Source organism: Dreissena polymorpha, chromosome 1 (assembly GCF_020536995.1).
Source record: "Dreissena polymorpha isolate Duluth1 chromosome 1, UMN_Dpol_1.0, whole genome shotgun sequence".
NCBI classification, from domain to species: Eukaryota; Metazoa; Mollusca; class Bivalvia; order Myida; family Dreissenidae; genus Dreissena; species Dreissena polymorpha.
The window spans coordinates 202,776,554-202,802,055 of NC_068355.1; the positions used below are offsets into that span (position 1 = coordinate 202,776,554).

At 37.0% G+C, this 25,502-nt stretch overlaps 1 protein-coding gene across 2 annotated transcripts in view; it reads right to left on the reverse strand.

The window, feature by feature from the left end:
* Positions 1–242: 242 nt before the first annotated feature.
* The window catches only part of LOC127864660 (N-acetylglucosamine-1-phosphotransferase subunits alpha/beta-like), a 50,448-nt gene continuing 25,188 nt past the window's right edge, over positions 243–25,502 (reverse strand). For both annotated transcript variants that reach the window (XM_052404504.1, XM_052404503.1), the window contains 12 exons: positions 20,036–20,202; positions 18,291–18,433; positions 16,367–16,935; positions 14,882–15,078; positions 13,695–13,847; positions 13,324–13,390; positions 12,804–12,914; positions 11,217–11,302; positions 10,699–10,797; positions 9,167–9,334; positions 6,505–6,595; positions 243–4,018 (listed from right to left, as the gene is read on the reverse strand). In XM_052404504.1, coding sequence (XP_052260464.1) covers positions 3,914–4,018; positions 6,505–6,595; positions 9,167–9,334; positions 10,699–10,797; positions 11,217–11,302; positions 12,804–12,914; positions 13,324–13,390; positions 13,695–13,847; positions 14,882–15,078; positions 16,367–16,935; positions 18,291–18,433; positions 20,036–20,202 — 1,956 coding nt within the window. In that variant the 3' untranslated portion in view covers positions 243–3,913. The remainder of the gene's footprint in view (positions 4,019–6,504; positions 6,596–9,166; positions 9,335–10,698; positions 10,798–11,216; positions 11,303–12,803; positions 12,915–13,323; positions 13,391–13,694; positions 13,848–14,881; positions 15,079–16,366; positions 16,936–18,290; positions 18,434–20,035; positions 20,203–25,502) is intronic.

Genomic DNA, 25,502 nt, shown 5'->3' on the forward strand with positions numbered 1-25,502 from the left:
GAATTATGATGACGGTTACCTGTTAATACCCGTTTTTTAATTATTTTTTATTGATACTTGTTGTTTGTAAACGTTGATTGATAACTGTAGTTTGTACATTTTGGTAGATAAATATTGTTTGTAAATATTGGTTGATACCGGTAGTTTGGGAATGTAAACTGAAACACGACCCTACATTTTTAAATGTCAGGTCTCTTCTTTCAACGTAAATACGCTTGATATAAATGAATAACGGCTTTTTGTTTGACATATTTTATTATGTGGAATGTAAACATTGCCAACATACCCATGTCTTGAAATGTACTTAAAATAACATGTATACTCATTAAATACGCCAATGCATAACATTCTGGTACATTACATGTACACATGTTCCTGATATACATTAAATAAAATATGCATAATAAACCCATACAAATAATATTGCAAAACACAACGAGATGGTAGCTCTAAAAAGTAAAAATTCCAAAGTGGCATTGCTAATTTTTAGATGTATTTCAAACAGTAACAGTTTACACTAATGTTACCTATAATAGAATTCCAGGTGTGCATGCTGTAATCGTATGAAATTCTATGCTATTAAGAACACACATTTGACACAGTTAGAAAAATAAAAATCTTACACAAATAACAATTGGTTATCATTGTAGAGCTTACCGCCTTAATATATCAGGGTGCAGAATCAACGCGATTTCCTGGGTTTTACACATGGGCTGGACAGAATGTTCACACACCGTTAAGAACTTTCTTTTTGCAAATATCTCAAGTTATTGAAATACATAAACTTTTTTCTTGCAGTTTGTGCCGGTATCTTAAGGTATAAAAATAAATCCTTGAATACGTCTGAAATTGTTGACAAAATTTCGTGTTGCCTGAACATAACCGTGTACATGTACAATGGATGCAGTAGATACAGAATTTTTTAACAAGAACACAGGCTTATTAAATAATGTTATTCAGATGTATTTCACATTGACTTAAGCAGCATAAAACTCTGTCTTTTATGCACTAGTTGAAATTCTTAAAGAAAATAATTTTAAAAAGTTATTTGAAATAAAGCACCACTCACCGTAGTGTATACATCCATTAAAGTAAAATGGTGGAACCCCACAAAGTCATGAGATCCTGCATCCTGATATAGCTGGCCAATATTAACCTGGCACTGACCAGTATACATTAACATATAAAAGCGCCGTTACAAAAAATCCATACTAGAAGCGTTTTTAATTGATAAAGTCGTACCTGATTAAGTACACTGTTATTTTAAATAAATTATTTCAAAACTTGTAAGAACAAAGAAGAATGTAAATATAGGAAACAATCCAAGCGCTAAATTTATGCTTTAAGAGTTCGTAAGTGCCAAGTTAATTTTGACGGACTTTACCTTAAATATCAACATAACTATAGCAAATAGGTACCACACAAATTTTTAAAATCCCCTTTGATAATAAACTGTGAATATAAACAGATAATCTTAAAAGCGTCATCAATCCCAAGCTACAAACCCTATGGAAAATCTTAATATTTACAAATCAAATGAGGAAAATAATTGATATTTGAACATTTTGGAAGATAATTTTTTGTAGATGTTGGTGTGTGACATAACGGTATATGCATATTGTATATTCTTATGATAGAAATTTAAGTACAGATAGATTTAATAATAGGGAAATATTTTAATAATATGTTTGAGTATGTAATGTTGCTGTGTGTTGCGGGTATTTAGGAATTAACATAACAGATGTCAGTTCGGATGGGGTATGTAATGAAGTTTGAAAAATTGATTATGGAAGTATGGTTTCATTTCTCCAATGTAGTTCAATTATCGGAAACATCTGTTGACATGGTCTTAGTTCTTGATTAACAATTTGGCTCGTAGGTCAACATTACTTCAAACCAATACATAATTCAGATATTATAATTATATAAGGGTAATTCCAATTTCCCAAGGTACATACGGATACAAGTTCGGATTGAATGTGTATCGAATGTGTATCAGGGTTTGCATAATCGATTATAGAAGTGTTAGGTTTCATATTACCAATGTGTTTTGTCCATAGAGAACAGCTGTTTGTATGATCAAGTATGCTAATGTAATGAGGTCTCCTGTTCCCAAAGTGATAATTGTGTATTGCACTCTTCTGCTGTGACAGGTGGTAGATGTATGTGCGATCCATCCAATCAACAAGGGTTATTCGAAGGGGTGGGTTTAGTAAATCGGGGGAAGAGTATCAGTTAACCAATCAAGAATGGGATAAGACATGTCTAAACTTTATGTTTATTTTTCCTCAGAATAAAAATGCTGTGAGGTTGTTGTAAGAGGATTCTGCGGTTAGATTTGAAAGTCTGCGGTGAGAGTTGTCACGTTTTCTTGACGGGGCGGCCATGTTGGCCGCCGCGCTGTAAAATTGTACTTCATGAACATTAGAAGCGTTGTGTTAGAAATAATTTAACAGAAATAAATCTCGATGAAAACAGAAATGAACTTTGTTTGTTACTGTGTGTTCTCCACGAACAATACGTAATTACGCTACACGTGGATACCAGTAGTTTGGGAATGTAAACTGTAACACGACATTAGTGACAGATATGAGTTGCCAAACAGCCCATCATTTCAACATGGGGCATCTTCATAGTTAATTTACTCAGACTTGCTTATGCTGGTTTGTAACTGATGTTGCTATTTTAATAGAAAAATGCCTCTTAACTCTTTAAATGATAAATTACTAAACTTTCAATATGTAATGTTCAGTTTTGAATTTAAGTGACCACAATTTGCGACCCATTAACAGAAAAACACAGATTTAATGGGAACTTAATGTTTCAAACAGCACGTTTAATTATCAAAATTTGAAAAAAAGAGATTTGTAAATAAATGAAAGGTTTTGTAGAAGTATATTTATAACCGTCTCTATTTCTAACAAACAGTGAGCAACGAAAACAAGTACAGAATTATGCTTTTTTCAAAACAGGGCAAACTATGATATGACATCAATGAAAGAACACAAATGAACAAAAAAGTTGACACTATAGGAACGAGGGTTTTACAAACTTTTGACAATGGAATGTAAAAAATATATATGAAATACAATATAATGCCATAGAATAATGCAAGGTATTTGACCCTTAAAATACAAAACAATTTTTTATAAATGGGGTTTAAATCACGTGACATTGAAAATTTTAAAGATATTAATTGACTTAACCCAAATTTAATGTAATTTGCTATTTTATTGTTGGAATAACTCTTCAATATTTACCATTAAACCTGCATGTTAATGATAGTGATAGGGCAACACAGGGTATCATGTCTCAAAATAAATATGTTCAAATTTTTTAAAGGTTTTGAATCACAGCTTCTACTGTCAAGTACGCACACCTAACATGCTTGTGTAAGTAATTACAGAAATCAAAGAGCAATCATGGTTATGGCACTCACAGCTATGTTTTCTTGTAGTCAATGGGTCTGGATTTTCAATCGTATGGTTTTCATGAAACACACTCTTAGAATGGCAATAAATATCACAGAATGGCTCTGGTTTACGACACCTGACCAATGAAAATGAACAAATCATATAACACATTGAAAAATAAAGTAATCATTAGGAATTAAATGAAAGGAAGACTTCAATTTTGATCAGAATACTATTTATACTTCTTACTTTGTCTTATTAACAGTTACTGTTGTTAGTTTCTGCAAAAAAATACAACATCTCTAAATAAAATGCACTGACATAAGTTCTATTTTTATAACATTAAATCTATTGCACATATAATGTTAAAACTAACATTGAGTATTGTTTCAAATTTAGAATTTGTTCGATTCATATATCACCATGGCAACAATTATCATGATCACTATAGCAATCATCACCATGATCACGTCAGGTGTCATAAACCAGAGCAGACACCGTCAGACGGTGATAACCATGTGACCTTGACCCGTGTCACAGCCAGCACTTGAGGTCGAGTTGTCTGGAGATCGTCGTCGTAGAAACCGACGTTGAGCAGCCTCGATCTGTAATAACATTTAATGATCTGTAACAAAATTGTGTGATCTGTAACAATATTGTGTGATCTGTAACAATTTTGTGTGATCTGTAAGAACATTTAATGATCTGTAACAAAATTGTATGGTCTGTAACAAAATTGTATGGTCTGTAACAAAATTGTATAAGAAAGTACCTCATTGTATAAGTGAGTACCCAAGTATATAAATTATATATTTATTGCATCATGTGCATATTAACATAGTGAGTACCCAAGTATATAAATTATATATTTATTGCATCATGTGCATATTAACATATCATTAACAAGAGCTGTTTCTCAGCCAATAAGGGCCCAGTATAAGCCAATAAGGGCCCAGTATCAGCCAATAAGGGCCCAGTATCAGTCAATAAGGGCCCAGTATCAGCCAATAAGGGCCCAGTGTCAGCCAATTAGGGCCCAGTGTCAGCCAAAAAGGGCCCAGTGTCAGCCAATAAGGGCCCAGTGTCATCCAATCAGAGCCCAGTATCAGCCAATAAAGGCCCAGTGTCAGCCAATAAGGGCCCAGTGTCAGCCAATAAGGGCCTAGTGTCAGCCAATAAGGGCCCAGTGTCAGCCACTAAAGGCCCAGTATCAGCCAATAAGGGCCCAGTATCATCCAATAAGGGCCAAGTTTCAGTCAATAAGGGCCCAGTATCAGCCAATAAGAGCCCAGTGTCAGCCCCCTGGGCCCAGTGTCAGTCAATAAGGGCCCAGTGTCAGCCAACAAGGGCCCAATGTCAGCCAATAAGGGCCCAATGTCAGCCAATAAGGGCCCAATGTCAGCCAATAAGGGCCCAGTGTCAGTCAGTAAGGGCCCAGTATCAGCCAATAAGGGCCCAGTGTCAGCCAATAAGGGCCCAATGTCAGCCAATAAGGGCCCAGTGTCAGTCAATAAGGGCCCAGTATCAGCCAATAAGGGCCAAGTATCAGTCAAAGAGCCCAGTATAAGGAATATTGTTAATCTTTGAGCTCAACTCAGAAGATGAGATTTGAGCTGAGAATGTTGGTCAGCACACAACCCATCTCAAATCTAAGATATTCCAATATTTACATTCTATTTTCTTGCAAAAATACAGGGTTTAGTATGATATAAGGGTAAAAACAATATCTGTGACCACTAAAATGAGCATGATGGTAAACATCATATAAAAAAACGAAAAACAAACTCAAGGTTAAGTCAGAATTTTACAGAATCCAGATAGGGCCAAGTGGACACGACATTCAAGCGACGCACGATATGACACTCAAATTTGAGTGTCGCATATCGCGCTGGGTTTCAAAAAATAAATATTGCAGAAATCTTGACTGTTGACTTAATTGTCGACTGTCATATCGTGTGTTGCAATGAATGTCGCGTGTTGCTTCGCATGTCGACTTGAATTGTCGTGTGTCGACCTTGGAGTGCAACACTCGACATTTGATCAATGCACGATACGAAGCGCAACATGCGATACGACACTCGACAATATATCGAGCAAATGTAGCACAAATGCAACCTGTCGACCTAAAGTTCCCAAGGTTGACACGCGACATTTGCTCGACGCACGACTCGACGCATGATATGACACTCTACACTATATCGAGCAAATATCACTCAAGTGTCACATGTCGGCCGGTGTGGGAGTAATTTTTTCAACTGCAAGAACGGTGTTATAGTAACTTTTTAAGCTACAAGTAAACATGGCTGAAAAAGTTACTATTGCAACGTGCTTGCAGTTGAAAATTACTCCCACACAGGTCGACATGTCAAATTCAAGAGTTGAGTGTCATATCGTGCATCGCTTGAATGTCGTGCGAAGGTCGACACACAAAAATCAACTTGGCCCTATAGGCATTCCGTAGATTATTGACTGTAAGAGATACTAAGTCAAGGTTAGGTTATTATAATTTACCCCCCCCCCCCCCCCCCCTACAAACATTGTTTGCGAGGAAAACAATCATTTCCAGATCAATATTGAGGTATCCTTGAATCCTTGATCTTTGGATTGGACGTCCAGAACTCTCTAGACAGAGCTAGCCAGACCGGTCAAATATGAATATGTCTCACTTTGGCCTTATTTCACCGAGTATGTATACTAAGTAACAAGTAAATAGGTACCTTATACACATGATTTTTGAGATGTGCTCTGTGAAAAGGGGGTTAAATGCATATGCGTAAAGTTTTGTGCCGCTTTCGTTTCCGCACAGGCTAATCAGGGATGACACTTATGCACATGCATCAAACCCTCTTTTCACAAAGGGAGGCTCATTTATTTAAATATGTACATACCAGCTGATACTTTGGCAACAAACACATCCCTATAAAATAGACCATTTAATACGTATGTAGAAAACGTAGTGAGATATGGTACAATTGATTAACTGAAACATTATCTGCTTAATGTTCCATATAAGTACTCCCCTTATTTTAGAAGTATGAAGCAAATTAGAATATCACAAGTAGTTTCAACACTAGATGTGTCCAAAACTTACCTTATCTGAGAAGTACGAAGCAACTGTGAATATAACTAGCAGCACCAATGCTAAATGTGTCCAGAACTTCAACCAGTCCCTATACTGCCGCCTGAAAAATGCACCTTCAAAAATGATGCTAGAATTTAAAAAAGAAAAGAAAATAGCACAGTAGTTTAAAACTGAGTAAAATATATAATTATACTATCATTGTTATTACAAATACGCTCTTCCATCATAGAATTTAACAAAACATTTATAACAAGACTATTGTCAAGCAATATAAGTCCCCTACCGGCTCCACCATTGTCAGAAATTCCAACATTTTCAGATTAAAAATTATATATTTGTTGCCATAGCAACCAGAATTTTTGACGTAGGAACTAAATGAAATGACGTGCATAATGTCCATATTGCCATGTATCCATGTTTCAAGTTTCATGAAAAAATATTAAGAACTTTAAAAGTTATCGCAGGATCCAGAAAACAACCATTTTCAGCAGTATTTCTAGTCTATGTGTTGCCATAGCAACCAGAATTTTTGACGTAGGAACGAAATGAAATGACGTGCATAATGTCCATATTGACATCTATCCATGTTCCCAGTTTCATGAAAAAATATTAAGAACTTTTTAAGTTATCGCAGGATCCAGAAAAGTGTGACAGACTGACGGACACACAGCGAAAACCATAAGTCCTCTCCGGTGAAACTAATTAATTTACAGCGTTTATCACTATATATGCATTGTTCTGGGAAAATTGGGCCTAATACTTGTGCATGAAGTTTTGTCCCAGATTATCATTAATCTGTGCAGCCCCACAGGCTAATCAGGGACGATACAATTTCTGCTTATATAAATGTCTCCTGTGAAGGAAGTCTGTTTTAAACAAAAATCAATTCTATGCAGACTACACAGGCTTATCTGGGATGACACATGCATTCAGCCTAGTTTATATTCTTTTTAAAGATCACTGTCTTTATGAAACTCTTGCATCTCTCCTTGTTAGAAAATTCATACAAAGAAAAAACCCAACCCAACCCATTGTTAATTTTAATGTCAATACACTATGCTGCCAATAAACTATGCTAAGTCAATAATCATGCATCTGATAACAACCAAGATGGCAAAAATTCTACTTCTTAAAAATTCAATTGCAACAAAACAATTAAACAAACAAAAGAAGATTCGAACAAACAAACATATGGACGGATAGGCAAGTGATATGCTCTCACTTACTTATAACACAATAAAAGCTGTCATTGTCGGATAATTCATTCAAAGAACAAGATGTGTTTGTGAAACACAATGTCCCCCTATATGACGTTTGACCTTGAAGGATGGCCTTGACCTTGACCCTTCACCACTCAAAATGTGCAGCTCCTTGATATACACACGCATTTCAAATATAAAATTGCTAGCTTCAATATTGCAGAAGTGACATTACATGAGCAATTTTGACCCATATATTTGACCTTGAAGGATGACCTTGACCTTTCACCACTCAAAATGTGCAAATCCATGAGATACACATGCATGCCAAATATCAAGTTGCTATCTTCAATATTGCAAAAGTATTCATAAAATAAGCGATTTGGGTCACATATATTTGACCTCTGACCTTGAAGGATGACCTTGACCTTGACTTTTCACCACTCAAAATGTGCAGCTCCATGAGATCACATGCATGCCAAATATGAAGTTGCTATCTTCAATATTGCAAAAGTATTCATAAAAGGAGCAATTTTGGCCACATATATTTGACCTCTGACCTTGAAGGATGACCTTGACCTTGACCTTTCACCACTCAAAATGTGCAGCGCCATGAGATACACATGCATGCCAAATATGAAGTTGCTATCTTCAATTTAGCAAAAGTTATTGCAAAATGTTAAAGTTGGCGCAAACCAACAGACCAACCAACCAACCAACCAACCACCCAACCAACCAACAGAGCAAAAAACAATATGTCCCCCACTACTATAGTGGGGGACATAAAAAGCCAAACCATTTTTAATTCTACTGTCAATAAACTCCGCTAAATCAATAATTATTAATCTCATAACAACTAGGATGGCCACAAAACCATTCAACATATCCACTGAAGCTTCAGAACAAACGTACATATGGACAGATAGACAAGACAGTGCAATTCTTAATGCCCCCCACTTTCTGAGGAAGTTAATTACCTAGCAAATAACCTTTTCCCACTCAGAAGCAAAGTGAAAATTGCTATGTGCAAACAGCATAAAACCAGAACAGAATGCGTGTAACACACAGTCTGTTCAGGTTTTATGCTGTTTGCTGCTCATCAGTATCTTAGGGTTGGAAATGAAGCCTTTCAAGCTTGAATTAAGTAAGAAAGGTCTTTAATAAGATTTGACTTCTAAGGGAATACAAACACGTCAAAATACATAATTAAGTGTTAAAGGGATAATTCATTCAATCATACAAGCACACATTATTATATAAACAATATATTGATTTAATAGTTATATTTTATAAGAGAAACGGACCAGTGAAAAAGAAAGAACTGCATACACCTTTGTACAGTTTTCACCCCTTAACCAATAGGCGACTGCACAAAAACTTCCATTTAGAAGGAGCGCTATATCGGAGGAAGCAGACATGCATAAAGTGGCTTAACTTGGTAATCAACTCTGTGAAAACAAAACCAATTGTACCATTCTCTAAGTTCATCGATATGCGTAAATCTGTTGCGATACTCTCTGGGTAACTCAAGCTGAGACTGTACAGGGAAGAATGACTCGTAGAAGTCTGCCAGTATGGCCTTCACCGTCTTGGCCTGATCTTGCCTGTGATCTATATTATCATTCAGGCAAATGAATTTCCTGAAAAATGGGGTAATATAAAGTAGACAAAAAAGTTAACCCTTTCCCACTCAGAAGCAAAGTTAAAATGTGCAAACAGCATAAAACCAGAACAGCCTGCGACTAACTCGCAGTCTGTTCAGGCTTTATGCTGTTTTCTGCTCATCAGTATCTAATGGTTTGAAATGAAGCCTTTAAAACTTAAATCTAGTGAGAAAGGTCATTCATTAAATGTTACTTTCTAAGGGACATTGAAGTAGTACCTGAGCCAACAATGACCAATCGAGCATAACTAAGGGTTGGAAATGAGCACTTAAAACTTGAATTTAGTAAGAAAGGTATTTACTATTTTATTAAATGTAACTTTCTAAGGAACTACAAATTCGTCAAAATACATATCTAAGTGGTAAAGGTTTAACTCTTTCAGTGCTGGAACCGAATTTTGAAGTCCTTTGCAAACAGTTTGGATCCAGATGAGACGCCACAGAACGTGGCGTCTCATCAGGATCCAAACTGTTTGCTATTCTGATAGTATTCTTTGAAAAAAATAGAAGAAAATGCTAATTCAAGAAATTCAGCAGACAACATTTTAGCAGATGACAAATTTCCCAGCATGCAAAGGTTTAACAAGAAATGTGTGTTAGTTTCAGAAGAGCATCAAGTTTAATGCTATGGTGTATATTATCACTTAATTAGGCCAATGAATTTTCTCAAAATGGGAGAGTAGGCAAACTATATACCAGAGAATCTGTTGGAAGATCATCAATTATGTGTCCTGAATGATCAGAGGTATTAATATTTAACATGGTAAAAAGTGCATTAAAAATTGACATCTACCGAATCTTATGATTTCCTGTTGTTTGTTTACATTTGTAAAGGGTTTGATAAGAATTTGCAGGAATAATCATGCCATGACGTCAAAAAATGATTTCTGAAATGAAGACTATCACTGTCATTAACCATACTTTTTCGTGATCTATGAAATAGCAGTTACATAGAAACAGTGAATATTATTGATAATTTTCACTTATTTTCAATGTTTTATACAATTAATTACTAATCTTTAATATTTGCTGTATCTCTGTGAACCACTAGAAAGAATACAATAAATATGGGCTGTGCTCTGTGAAAAGGGAGTTATATTCATGCGCATAAAGTGTGGTCCCAGATTAGCCTGTGCAGTCTGCATAGGCTAATCAGGAACAAAACTTTGCGCCTAACTGGAATTTTGCTAAAAAGAGACTTTCTTGAATAAAAAAATATCATAAAAGTGGAAAGTGTTGTCCCTGATTCCCCAGTGCGGACTACACAGGCTAATGTGGAACGACACTTAAGCACATTCATTAAACCCCCTTTTCACAGAGCGTGGCTCAAAAATACTTTACTTTGGATGCTTTCTTATATCGTCCAGCTGGCCAACTACTAAGGACACATTGGTTTTGATCATTTTGAAGGCAATCTCTGCATCGTCTACTTCTGTGTACCTAGCGACAAGATCATCTATTTGACTCCTGGACTTGTTTAAACAGGGCTTAATGCATTTGGGTTAAGTGTCACCCCAGATAAGCTTGTCTAATCTGAGATGACACTTTATGCACTTGTACATGTGTATTACACCCAATTTTTAGAGAACGCTGCTCATAGTTTTTTCTGCTTTAAAGGGTGCAAAATATAAAAAGTGTTATGTATTTTAGATAAAAATTTCTATAGAAAATGATTACCATTGAGTAATGCTGATTCCATGTTAATCTTCTTAGCTTAGTCAAGCACAAAAGAAAAATCAAATATATATTTGCTTCAATTTATTTAAAATTAAGGTGATTTTTTATACTTGAATAATTTTATACTTTCAAACTGAAAAATAAACATTGGCAAACTAGTTGTTTTATTTTCCTGTGCTTACTTATATTTGTTCTGAGGTGGAAATTTGTTCTTCATCAATGCCTGAATCTCTGGGCAGTGGACAAACAGGTTACGAGTAACTTGTGGCTAAAATGGCAAAAAGGTTATGAGTTACTTGTGGCTAAAATGGCAAAAAGGTATGAGTTACTTGTGGCTGAAATGGCAAACAGGTTACGAGTTTCTTGTGGCTGTAATGGCAAACAGGTTATGAGTTACTTGTGGCTAAAATGGCAAACAGATTACGAGTTACTTGTGGCTGAAATGGAAAACAGGTTACCAGTTACTTGTGGCTGAAATGGCAAAAAGACAACTAGTGATTTCTGGCTGAAATGGCTAACAGACATCTAGTTACTTGTGGCTGAAATGGCAAACATACAACTAGTTACTTTTGGCTGAAATGGCTTACAGACAACTAGTTACTTGTAGCTGAAATGGCAAACATACAACTAGTTACTTGTGGCTGAAATGGCAAACATACAACTAGTCAATAATCAATAATACCCGCAAGGGGAGTAAGACAGTATAGATAGATAGATAGATAGTTACTTTTGGCTGAAATGGCTAACAGACTACAAGTTACTTGTGGCTGAATTGGTAAACAGATTATGAGTTACATATGGCTGAAATGGCAAACATACAACTAGTTACTTGTGGATGAAATGGCAAACATACAACTAGCTACTTTTGGCTGAAATGGCTAACAGATAACTAGTTACTTGTGCCTGTAATGACAAACATACAACTAGTTACTTGTGGCTGAAATGGCAAACATACAACTAGTTACTTTGGCTGAAATGGCAAACAGACTACTAAAAACTTTTGGCTGAAATGGCAAACAGACAACAAGTTAATAATGGCTGTAATGGAAAACAGACAACTAGTAACTTGTGGCTGAAATGGCAAACAGACAACTAGTAACTTGTGGCTGAAATGGCAAACATACTACTAGTTACTTGTGGCTGTAATGGCAAACAGACAATTAGTTCTCTTTGGCTTAAATGGCAAACAGACAACTTGATACTTGTGGCTGAAATGGCAAACTGGTTAAAAGTTACTTGTGGCTGAAATGGCAAACAGGTTTCATGTTATTTGCACATGAAATATCACATTTTTGTATCAAAACTGCTTAATAACATTTTTGATGGACATTTCAGTAAAAATTGAGACTTTGATTTTCTTCCATATATTATAACATGCAGATTTTTTCAAATAATTGTTACAAAAATAATGTCGGACATAAAATTTCGCCTGAAAAAAATCCACAGAAACATGTTTAAGGTTTGTTACAATAAAATATGTATGATTCAATACAATCCTTCAGTTATGAAGAGAGATATGAACTAGCTCCGCCCTAGAAAAACAGAGCTTAGTGAGTTGACCCAGATTATCCTGTGAAGTCCGCACAGGCAAATCAGGAATGACACTTTCATATAATGGATTGTTACTAAACAAAAATATCATAAAAGCAGAGAGTGTCGTCTCTGATTAGCCTGTGCAAACTGCAGAGGGTAATCAGGAACGACACTTTATGCACATGCATTAAGCCCCGTTTTCTCAGAGCGAGACTCAAACATCAAAATCAGTGTACCATGTCTTTTTCGTAGTACATCTCGGTCTCTCTGACCCCCGGCTGGGCCTGTAACTCGCTGGAGAGATGTCGAGAACAGTTCACAAAAAGGAACTCAAAGCTGGTCAAGGTCTGTAACAGGCAATCACAGAGAAATACATCTTTTTTTTTCATGAATATATTTTTGAATAACAATAAAGAGATAGCATCATTATGTAAGGGCCGTCGCACAATTAAGAGCTCTGCAAATATTTTGCCCTAACTAGATAATTTAATTTTTTTGCAGACTGAACATGTTTATCTGAGACGATACTTTACACATGTGCATTAAAATGTGCATTAAAAGTGTTTAACAAATTTTAAACAATAGCACATGTGAGGTTCGTTTGTTTGTGACTTTTAAAACAAATAAGTAATCATATTTGTGAGCTATTAACGATAGAAATGTAACCCCTTATCAACAAGCCAATTATTCACAGGCTGTTCTGGTAGCCATTTTCACTTAGCATCTAAGTGGGAAAGGGTTACAACAACTATTTACCTGTAGATCTAACGGTAGGTCATACAGACGAGTCGCAAGTGTCCGAATCTCCCTATCTGATAACACACTGGAACAGACAGCGTATCATTAACACATGTCCATAATGTTTTGAAGAAGCCTGTAAAAAAGTCACAGGCTAATCTGGGATGACACTTTAAGCACATGCATTTAACCCCCTTTTCACAGAGCACGGCCCATATTCAATCCATAGGACAAATAAGCCCCACACAATTTGACATGAACATTAACTCAATTATACATATTTTTTACGATACCTGACTTAATCATTTGATTAAAACACTGGTAAAACTATCCAAAAATGGTCTTGTTCGCTTAAATAATAACTATTTTTTTTAAATATTTTCGTGTACAGTGAATTGTCTGTGTCCATCTCACGGAATACGTCTGCTGCTGTGACCACCTGCTTCACTCCCATCAGGTAGTAGAAGTAGGCGAAGGCAAACTGCATGTCCTTAGAGTGGCGTACCTTGTGGGAGGACGTCACTGCCCACTCATCGGGAAATCTGAAAAAAACGGATTGTTGCTTATTCCTTTCACCAAATGTTTCGTCTCAATGATGAAATTATATCAATAAAACTTAAATGCCAACTGGTGTTGAAATCTGACAACAATATGATTTTTTGTTCTTCCCTGAACCAACTTTTTGTTGTTAGACGTAACTATCTACTCTTGGGAAAATCTTAAAGAAAGAGGTAATTTTTAGTTTTTCCCTTCACCAAATATTTTTCAGGATGATGTAATAATATCAGTAAAATGTAAAATCCCATTTGTATGGCAAACAATACAATTTTTGGCTCTTTCAGTTCATCATATTGCTTGTTTTTTCAGGAATGCATCAGGCTTATACCGATTAAAAGAAAACAATATCATAATGATTTGATAATGATTGTGATAGGATCAGCCTGATTGCAAAAAAAACTAGAAATTCATTGACGATGACAAATATCAGAGTACTGTCTCAGTTCAAGCAGGTGCAAAGCTTGAGTATTCATAAAATTAATCTCACAACTTTGCTGTGTGTTACTTCAAATTTATCACTCACAAAGACATTGATTTATAAATTGATTTCAAAGGCACATAACTCTGCAAGAAGAAGCAAAAAATAATTGCCTTGCAATTCTTCATAGTATAAAAAAACACTCCTATACAGTTTTGTATTGATGCACAGAAAAATGTAAGTTTCCACTTTATTTTTTCTTATCTCTTGTCACCTACATATGCAGTGAACCCTAACAATTGGAACAACATTGAAAGAGGATCACCCACGGATCCTTCATGCCAAGTTTTGTGATATCAGCAAAGAAAATTTGGAGAAGATGTTGTTTGAAGCAATGTGTTGATGACAAACGATGCCGAACAAAGGAGTGTTACCTTTCACATCAGCTCACTAGCACTTTGTGTTCAGGTGAGCTAACAAGAGACAAAATGAAACTGACGCTGCTTATCAACAATTGAAACCTGAGTATAGTTTGGCATCATCTTGAATAATGATAAATCACACCAGGCAGAAACTTTTTATAGCAAAAAATATTCTCACCTCTCCTGCAGCTCTGCCATTATATTCTTGTCAATCATGTGTGGCATGTGACCTGGCACTTTGCGTGCGGTGTAACCAAACGCCTTGTTGTAGAGAAAGTTAACATGGCGCAGGGAGTCTCCGAACGTGTCCATCAGGTGTCGCTGCTTGAAATTTGGGTATTGATAACTGGCCTGGGCTTCCTGTTTCTCCCATTGCTATTATTGCAAAGAAATAATTTCTTATGAAGAGAAATTTAATTCAATGAGGGTGGTTAAAGTACAAGTGCTAAATTAGCAGCAGGTCAGTATAACAGTAGCTCTTTATTATAATGGACAGAGCCATTGAAAACTTCATACATGCCAGACGTCCCGATCTCGGCGGGACAGTCCAGCTTTTGGGCTCTTTGTCCCAGCATCCCGATTTGAGATGATTTGTCCCGACATTCGTTAAAAACAATATAAGGTCTATAAGTTCCCAATAAAATTCGCTTTTCGAGCTCTTTCTGGCTAAAACTTATCATCGCTAATCCCTTTATTGCCCCCAATTAACAACCCACTTCTACTACTCTAGTGCATCAGTGTTGTTATTGACACCTTATCAGTGATTTATCGGCAACTTATTGATTTAATCAGCATTCAGACCATGGTGTTTTTATGATGGGGGTCGCTAATTGATATCGAAAGATGTATCGTAAAGAAATTAACGCCACCTGCGTTTGTATTTCATGGCCCAATCAAGTCCAACGATACTTTTATCCTGTGTATTATACAACCTAAGGTTATAAATCCTGTCAAAACACCGATTTTGTACATCAAACAAATTGAATGATGACCAATATACATTGATGTTTCTCCCAAATTACCTTTTGTTTTCGACTGATTTTCAGAAAATATTTTGTACATATTGCATCAATCTAAATTTAGAGTCAATTTAAGATTGGTTGAATAAGAACAGTGCTCAATGCACTCACATCCTGTCACGCGATTTACATATGTTCAAGGGGATATCACTGTACCAATTGGATGTCAAATCGAGGCATACAGGGATACCCCTCATTTTAATTTATGGAGTGTGTTTACTTCCGGAAAATGGAGAACGTCTGTGTTCACGAAATTCTGAACACACATTTATCGTCAAGATTGGGCAGAAATTTAGAGTTTTTGTAAGCAATATACTGACTGTTGAGTATATAGAAAAGGTGGAATAATTGATCATTTTAGGTGTCCCGCTTTTTGGTAAAATGTCCCGACAATTCTTTATGGAAAGTCCCGATTTGGACCTGAAAAATTCTGGCATGTATGTGAAAACAATATGTGTCAGAATCATTAGAATACTTTATGACTCTGAATCGGTTGTCTAACAATATCATTGGTCACTTGAAATTACTGCTCAATAGAATTTATACATGCAGTTCAATCTCTCGACCAAAGGATATATGGGTAATACTAGTCACACTACACATATTTAATCTAAATAAAAAAATCTGTATCCTTAGATGTATACCTGCTGTAAATCAGCTAAGCTTCCCTTCTCCCATGGTAACAGCCTCACAGTATCTGGCTGAATATCAACATCTTCCACATAACTGTCGACAGTTTCCAAACCTGTCGCAAAGGCATCATCTTCCAGCTCATTTATGCCCCTAAACACTAGACTTTCATTGAAATATGCCAGAAGATTCCGGGATTTGTGTGGATGATTTTCCTTCTCATTTTTGTCTTCAACAAGCTCAATAATATTGTCATTATGATTATCTAACTTACCATCATCCACAGCAGCATTTTTCTCTTTTTCCAAACCCTTTATTTTCATTTTAAGTTTCTCCTTCATAGCCGCTGCCTGGGCCATTTTCTTGCGGTCTCTGGGATCCACCATTCCCGCAGGAGTTTTCTGTGTTAAACCTACCGCTGGCTTTTTGGGATCTTGAATCTTCTTTTTCTTTTCTTGTTGGTCCTTGACACGTAAATTTCTTTTTTGCTCGTCTAATATGGCATCTGGAGAGAGCAGGTATTTCTGGTATTGTTTCCATAGCACCTTCATCCTTTTGTCAAATCCAGCCTGGGTGATCTCCCCTGCAAGTTAATTTGACACTTAACTAATTGAGTGCTACATGTGACATTGGTTTCAATTGAACAACCTTAAACTTTCAATTGAAATATACAGTTATTTGAGGTTTTACTTTGTAATGCATTAAAACAAAAAGACTTGAAAGGCCCAAAGTAGCTCACCTGACGTGTTATGTGCAACCCAATATATCATTAGAACAAATTTTCTGGCTAAGTTTAATGAAAAGTGAACTATTGATGTTACTTTTAGAGCGCTATCAAGGTTAACTACAGCCATATAAGGATAACTTCCTTGCCTTCTGGCGGCCATGTTTTTCAACAGACCGAAACTATTTTCAAACTCATTCAAGATATCATTAAAACAAATGTTCTGACCAAGTTTCATAATGATTGGACACTAAATGTGATCTCTAGAGTGTTATAAGGTTTACTATCCCCATATAAGAAAAAAATGCCCCTCTCCTGGGGGCCATGTTTTTCAACCAACTAGAATCATTTTTGAACTCGTCCAAGATGTCATTAGGACTATTCTTCAGACTAAGTTGCATGAAGATCCGACAATAAATGTGGCCTTAAGAGTGTAAACAAGGTTTTACAATAGCCATACATATAGCCATATTAGAAAATGCCCCGCCCTCTGGCAGCCATGTTTTTCAAGTAACCAAAACCATTTTTAAACTCGTCCAAGATACTGTTGAGACGAATCTTCTGACCAAATTTTATGAAGATTGGACAATAGATATGGCCTTAAGAGTTTTAACAAGGCAAATGATGGCGTCACACAACGCACGACACACGGACAACGGACAAAAAGTGATCACAAAAGCTCACCATGAGCACACTGTGCTAAGTGCTCAGGTGGGCAAAAAATGACTTGCCCCCTGGCGGCCATGTTTTTTTTTCACGCAACTAAAAACCATTTTCAAACTCGTCCAAGATACCATTTGCAAAAATCTTCTGACCAAATTTCATGAAGATTGGACAATATGTGGGGCCTCTAGAGTGTTAACAAGGCAAATGTTGATGCTGCCCAACACTCAACTGAAGATGGACAAAAGGTGACCACAAAGGTCAACATGAGCACATTGTGCACAGGTGAGCTAAAAATAATTATCACTTTGAAACATTTTGTGGTTTTTCATTGCTATACGAAAACTATTACCACATCAAACATCCGTTACATTATAGCATTAAAAATGCTCACTGGATTTTTGCAAAGAAGAGCATTTAAACAGAAAATACCATATAGAAGTAAAGAGTCCTCCCTGATTAGCCTGTGTGGACTGTCCAATTTTCAGAGAGTGAAGTTTAATAAATGTATGTTCAAAGAAAGTATACCACCATTGGTGTCATTTGTGTACCTCCTTCTAGCTCAGCTGTGAGCCTATCGAACTGATCCTGTAGATGATCCGGCCATGGTACAAGGCTAAGGTTGGCAGGCATGGGGGAAATACCCACCCCAGGGTCATCTTGGCTAAATGTAGGGGGAAGGACCTTAGGGCTTCTAAAAAAAAATAATTTACCATCATAAGGATGTATTACACACAACCATGTATAATGCCAAAATTGAGGGAAAAAAAACAATAGAGAAACTTGCTAATCAGACTTGAAATCCACCACCATTTTACTACTGTTAAATCGGTTCATCACTTTTTAAACAAGGGCTGTTTGTAAAACATGCATGTCCCCCATATAGGCTGTCATTTGTAGTGGCAACCATTGTGTGAATACGTTTTTTGTCACTGTGACCTTGACCTTTAACCTAATGACCTGAAAATCAATAGCGGTAATCTGCGAATCATGATCAATGTACCTATGAAGTTTTATGATCCTAGGCGTAAGCTTTCTTGAGTTATAATCCGGAAACCATTTTACTGTGTCAAGTCACAGGGACCTTGATCTTTGACCGAGTGACCTGAAAATCAATGGGGGTCATCTGCGAGTCATGATCAATGTACCTTTGAAGTTTCATGATCCTAGGCGTAGGCATTCTTGAGTTATCATCCAGAAACCATTTTACTGGTTCGAGTCACCATGACCTTGACCTTTAATCTAGTGACCTGAAAATCAATAGGGGTCATCTGCGAGTCATGATCAATGTACCTACGAAGTTTCATGATCCTAGGCGTAAGCTTTCTTGAGTTATCATCCGGAAACCATTTTACTGGTTTGAGTCACCGTGACCTTGACCTTTGACCAGAAAATCAATAGGGTCATCTGCAAGTCATGATCAATGTACCTATGAAGTTTCATGATCCTAGGCGTAAGCATTCTTGAGTTATTATCTGGAAACCATTTTACTAATTCGAGTCACCGTAACCTTGACCTTTTGCCTAGTGACCTGAAAATCAATAGGGGTCATCTGCGAGCCATGATCAATGTACCTATGAAGTTTCATGATCCAAGGGGTAAACGTTCTTGAGTTATCATCTGGAAACCATTTTTCTGTGTCGAGTCACCGTGACTTTGACCTTTGACCTAGTGACCTGAAAATCAATAGGGGTCATCTGCAAGTCATGATCAATGTACCTATGAAGTTTCATGATCCTAGGCGTAAGCGTTCTTGAGTTATCATCCCGAAAGCATTTTACTGGTTCTAGTCACTGTGACCTTGACCTTTGACCTAGTGACCTGAAAATCATTAGGGGTCATCTGCCAGTCATGATCAATGTACCTATGAAGTTTCATGATCCTAGGCGTAAGCGTTCTTGAGTTATCATCCGCAAACCATTTTACTGGTTCAAGTCACCGTGACCTTGACCTTTGACCTAGTGACCTGAAAATCAATAGGGTCATCTGCGGGTCATGATCAATGTACCTAGGAAGTTTCATGATCCTAGGCGTAAGCGTTCTTGAGTTATCATCCGGAAACCATTCGGTAGACGGACAGACCAACGGACATGTGCAAAACGATATACCCCTCTTCTTCGAAGGGGGGCATAATTAAAACTTTGGGGTATTAAACTGCACACTATACATGGCAAAGTACACTCCTTTATGTACATGCATTTTAAGAAGCTTATTGTATATTGCATTGTCGACACCAGGTTATGGATACTTGAATGGTAAAAGGTTTTGACAACTTAAACTTGCAACAGGGACTTACATTTGTTCCTTGGGTATTTCTGGAAATAATATAGTTTCTTCCGTTGGCTTGACCTCAGTCTTATTGGTTGCTATGGATACATTCTTGGTTTCAACCTCAGCCATTGTTTTATTCCCAGCAACAACAGTTTTTTGAGGACTTGTATCAATATTTAGCGAAAAATTCATCTGAAAGAGATACAACAGATATTTGTAAACAAGGGCTGTTTGTAAAACATGCATGCCCCCCATATGGGCTGTCCGTTGTAGTGGCAGCCATTGTGTGAATACGTTTTTTGTCACTGTGACCTTGACCTTTGACCTAGTGACCTGAAAATCAATAGGGGTCATCTGCGAGTCACGATCAATGTACCTATGAAGTGTCATAATCCTAGGAAAAAGCGTTCTTGAGTTATCACCTGAAAATCATTTTACTATTTCGGGTCACCGTGACCTTGACCTTTGACCTTGTGACCTCAAAATCAATAGGGGTCATCTGCGAGTCATGATCAATCTACCTGTGAAGTTTCATGATCCTAGGCATATGCGTTCTTGAGTTATCATCCGAAAACCATTTTACTATTTCGGGTCACCGTGACCTTGACCTTTGACCTAGTGACCTCAAAATCAATAGGGGTCATCTGCGAGTCATTATCAATCTACCCATGAAGTTTCATGATCCTAGGCGTATGCTTTCTTGAGTTATAATCCGGAAACCATTTTACTATTTTGGGTCACCGTGACCTTGACCTTTGACCTAGTGACCTCAAAATCAATAGGGGTCATCTGCGGGTCATGATCAATGTACCTCTGAAGTTTCATGATCCTAGGCCCAAGCGTTCTTGAGTTATCGTCTGACAACCACCTGGTGGACGGACCGACAGACTGACCGACCGACAGACCGACCGACAGACCGACCGACATGAGCAAAGCAATATACGCCCTCTTCTTCGAAGGGGGGCATAAATATGTATGCCCACAAACCATAATTGTTCAAGGATATTTAATATTGCAATATACTATGACCTTGACCTTTGACCTGAATTTAAATCAAATCGTACTACATGTATAGATTTTGTGCAGACACTAATTTCATGCCAAAATTATTTTTGACATTAGCCTTTAACCTGCTGCCAGGCACAATTAATAGGTGTCTTGCTTTCCTCACAAGGAACCAGCATACTAATTAAAATGATTTTAGGTGAGCACCTTCTTGTGATGTGATATTTTGTCTTTTCTAATGTAATGTTACAAATACTTCTGACATTTGACCTAATACATTGACATAGTGTTCTCACAAGTAGCCATCTTACTAATTTGCATGATTGCAGTTGAAAACTGTCTCTTAACTTTGTTTTATTACAAAACATCGATGGACTGACCAGCCAAGCAACCATCTGACCTATTGACTAACAGGTGCAAATCAGTATATTATGCTTCTTTCTTTTAATGATGGTTATCAAAATATACAAAGACAGTTAATACCAGTTTACAAGCTGTGATAACGCTCAATCTTGAATTTTGTGCAGAGCTGATTCAGCACCATTGCAGTGTTTTTGTATGACTCATCAAATGATTGAACAAATTGAAGCTTTTAAAAAAGGTTGCTGAAAAATGGTTGGGGGGGGGGAGGGTAACAACCAGTTGCCAGTCTTACAGCAATCACACTTTTAAGATTGCTGTGGAAAATCATGACTTTCATTCATGAGGATATAATAACACATCAATACTTTAAAGAGAATTTCACGAAAGTCTAATAAAACCCAAATCATATATTTGAATACCACCAAAATCATTTTCTCAAACATTCCCAAATCATTACTAAGCCTGATTAACATAATCACTACATCATACCAGCTGGTTATGTTATCTCTCTGGAGCTCATAACATCACTAAATCATACCAGACTGGTTATGTTATCTCTCTGGAGCTCATAACATCACTAAATCATACCAGACTGGTTATGTTATCTCTCTGGAGCTCATAACATCACTAAATCATACCAGACTGGTTATGTTATCTCTCTGGAGCTCACAACATCACTACATCATACCAGACTGGTTATGTTATCTCTTTGGAGCTCACAACATCACTACATCATACCAGACTGGTTATGCTATCTCTCTGGAGATCATAACATCACTATATCATACCAGACTGGTTATGTTATCTCTCTGGAGCTCACAACATCACTACATCATACGAGACTGATTATGTTATCTCTCTGGAGCTCACAATATCACTAAATCATACCAGACTGGTTATGTTATCTCTCTGGAGCTCACAACATCACTACATCATACCAGACTGGTTCTGTTATCTCTCTAGAGCTCACAGCATTACTACAAAAAACCAGACTGGTTCTGTTAACTCTCTGGAGCTATCCTACCAGTCTTCTGTTATCTCTCTGTCACTACATCATACCAGACTGGTTATGTTATCTCTCTAGAGCTCAGAACATCATAACATCATACTAGACTGGTTATGTTATCTCTCTGGCACTCACAACATCACTAAATTATACCAGACTGGTTCTGTTATCTCTCTGGAGCTATCATACCAGAATGGTTCTGTTATCTATCTGGAGCTATCATACCAGACTGGTTCTTTTATCTCTCTGTCACTACATAACTACATCACACCAGACTAGTTCTGTTATATCTCTGTCACTACATCACTGCATCATACCAGAAGGGTTTGTTTATCTCTCTGGAGCTCATAACATCACTACATCATTCCAGACTGGTTCTGTTATCTATCTGGAGCTCACAACATCACTACATCATACCAGACTGGTTCTGTTATCTCTCTGTCACTACACCATACTAGACTGTTTTTTTATCCCTCTGGAGCTCACAACATCACTACATCATACCAAACTGGTTCTGTTAGCTCTCTAGAGCTCACAGCATTACTACAAAAATACCAGACTGGTTCTGTTAACTCTCTGGAGCTATCATACCACACTGGTTATGTTATCTATCTGGAGCTAACAAAATCACTCTATCATACCAGGCTGGTTCTGTTATCTCTCTGAAGTTATCACACCAGACTGGTTTGGTTATCTCTCTGTCACTACATCATACCAGACTTGATCTGTTATCTCTGTCACTACATCATATCCCCAGACTGGTTATGTTATCTCTCTGTCAGTTCATCATACCAGACTGGTTATGTTATCTCTCTGTCACTACATCATACCCCCAGACTGGTTCTGTTATCTCTCTGTCACTACATCATACCAGACTGGTTCTGTTATCTCTCTGTCACTTTATCATACCAACCTCGTTCTTTTATCTCTCTGGAGCTATCATACCAGACTGGTTCTGTTATCTCTCTGTCATTATATCATACCAAACTGGTTATGCTATTTCTCTGGAGCTATCATTGCAGACTGGTTCTGTTATTTCTTTGTCACTACATCATACCAGACTTGTTCTGTTATATCTCTTTCACTACATCTTACCAGACTGGTTCTGTTATCTCTCCATCACTACATCATACCAGACTGGTTCTGTAATCTCTCTGTAACTACATCATTCCAGAACCGTTTTGTTATCTCTCTATAGCTATCATACCAGACTGGTTCTGTTATCTATTTGTTACTACATCATACCAGACTGGTTCTGTTATCTCTTTGTCACGACATCATACCAGACTGGTTCCGGTATCTCTCTGTCACTACATCATTCCAGAATGGTTTTTGTTATCTCTATGGAGCTATCATACCAGACTGGTTCTGTTATCTCTCTGTCACTACATCATACCAGACTGGTTCTGTTTTCTCTCTGTCACTACATCATACCAGACTGGTTCTGTTATATCTCTGTCACTACATCATACCAGACTGGTTCTGTTATCTCTCCATCACTACATCATACCAGACTGGTTCTGTTATCTTTCTGTCACTACATCATACCAGACTGGTTCTGTTATCTCTCCATCACTACATCATACCAGACTGGTTCTGTTATCTTTCTGTCACTACATCATACCAGACTTAGTGTTTTTCCCAGGCCATTTTAGGGTCCTCCTGGATCGCCACGCTGCCCTTTTGAAAGGCAAATTTCACCACGCGCCCCTTTTTTAAAGGCAAATTTCGCCACGCGCCCTTATCGATAACATCTTTATTGCCTTGCGATCTAACTTGGTCCGCAAAATCAGCGTCCTTGATTGTCTGTGATGCTCCGACTGTGCTTGATTTACTCGAGAGACGCAACGTCTAATCGACTATATTATTTGAGCAGATTTAATCTATTACAATGCTCGATTTATAGGTAGACTGCTCCAAAGCTGTGGATTAGTCATGCGTGAATAACCCCATGTCTGTATCAGTCGATAATGCCAGAGGCTATGTTATACCAAGCGCACTTTTCGGTCGGCAATGTGAACTCCCTTCGGAGACTTTTGATGAAAAACTCGATGTTATTCTCGTGGCAATTGTGCATTGCATGCATTATTCAGCTATATCAAAACATATATTTTTACGCATAATTAAATTTTAAAATACAAACAAATTTATTCTTTATCGCTTTCGTCTTTAAGATAATTAGATCTAATTATTGAAATAATTACTGAGACATATACTAATTTAACAAAATGCGAATCGCGTATACAATTTAATGTTGCTATGCGCACCTGTCGCTTACATCATTTGACATTTGAACAACATGGCGGACTATACAGAATTAAATTGCCACTCGGCAAAAATGGCAAATAACGTCGTAAACGATCGAATTAACGATGGAGATTAAACATTAAGAAGGAAATAATGAAATGTCTGTGATAATCAACGATGCATAAAAATGTTTAAGATAGCAAAAGCATTATTTATTTATTTGTAATCTACTTGGTGGATGTATTTCACGGAAACGAGTGTTTGCATATTGTTAGCGATCAATTTACTCGCAATGTTATTTTAAACATCTGGCAAGATTATTTTTAGAAAATGGGATAAGACAAACATGGTTTCATTTATATGTTAGTAGATCTGTGTATAATCAGATTTATATGCATATATTGCCTTATTATGTTTGTCGTGCTGTACAGTTTATTGACACAGCATGGAACTTAAATGTACATTGCAAGGTAAATATATTAATATAAATCATAGTAAGTTAAATACATAAATTACCACTAAATGTGCTTGTTTATATGTTATTTTTTCCAACACTGCTTCAGATGCGATTACATGTTGCCCCGTAATTCAGGTATTCAGGGAACGTTTTTGCCCTTTTTTGCCTAAACTGCGCGCTAAAATGCCCTTTTTGAAAGTAATGCGCCATGCCCCTTTGCCTTCCTGGGAAAAACACTAAGACTGGTTCTGTTTTCTCTCTGGAGCTATCATACCAGACTGGTTCTGTTATATCTCTGTCACTACATCATACCAGACTGGTTCTGTTATATCTCTGTCACTACAACATACCAGACTGGTTCTGTTATTTCTCTGTCACTACAACATACCAGACTGGTTCTGTTATATCTCTGTC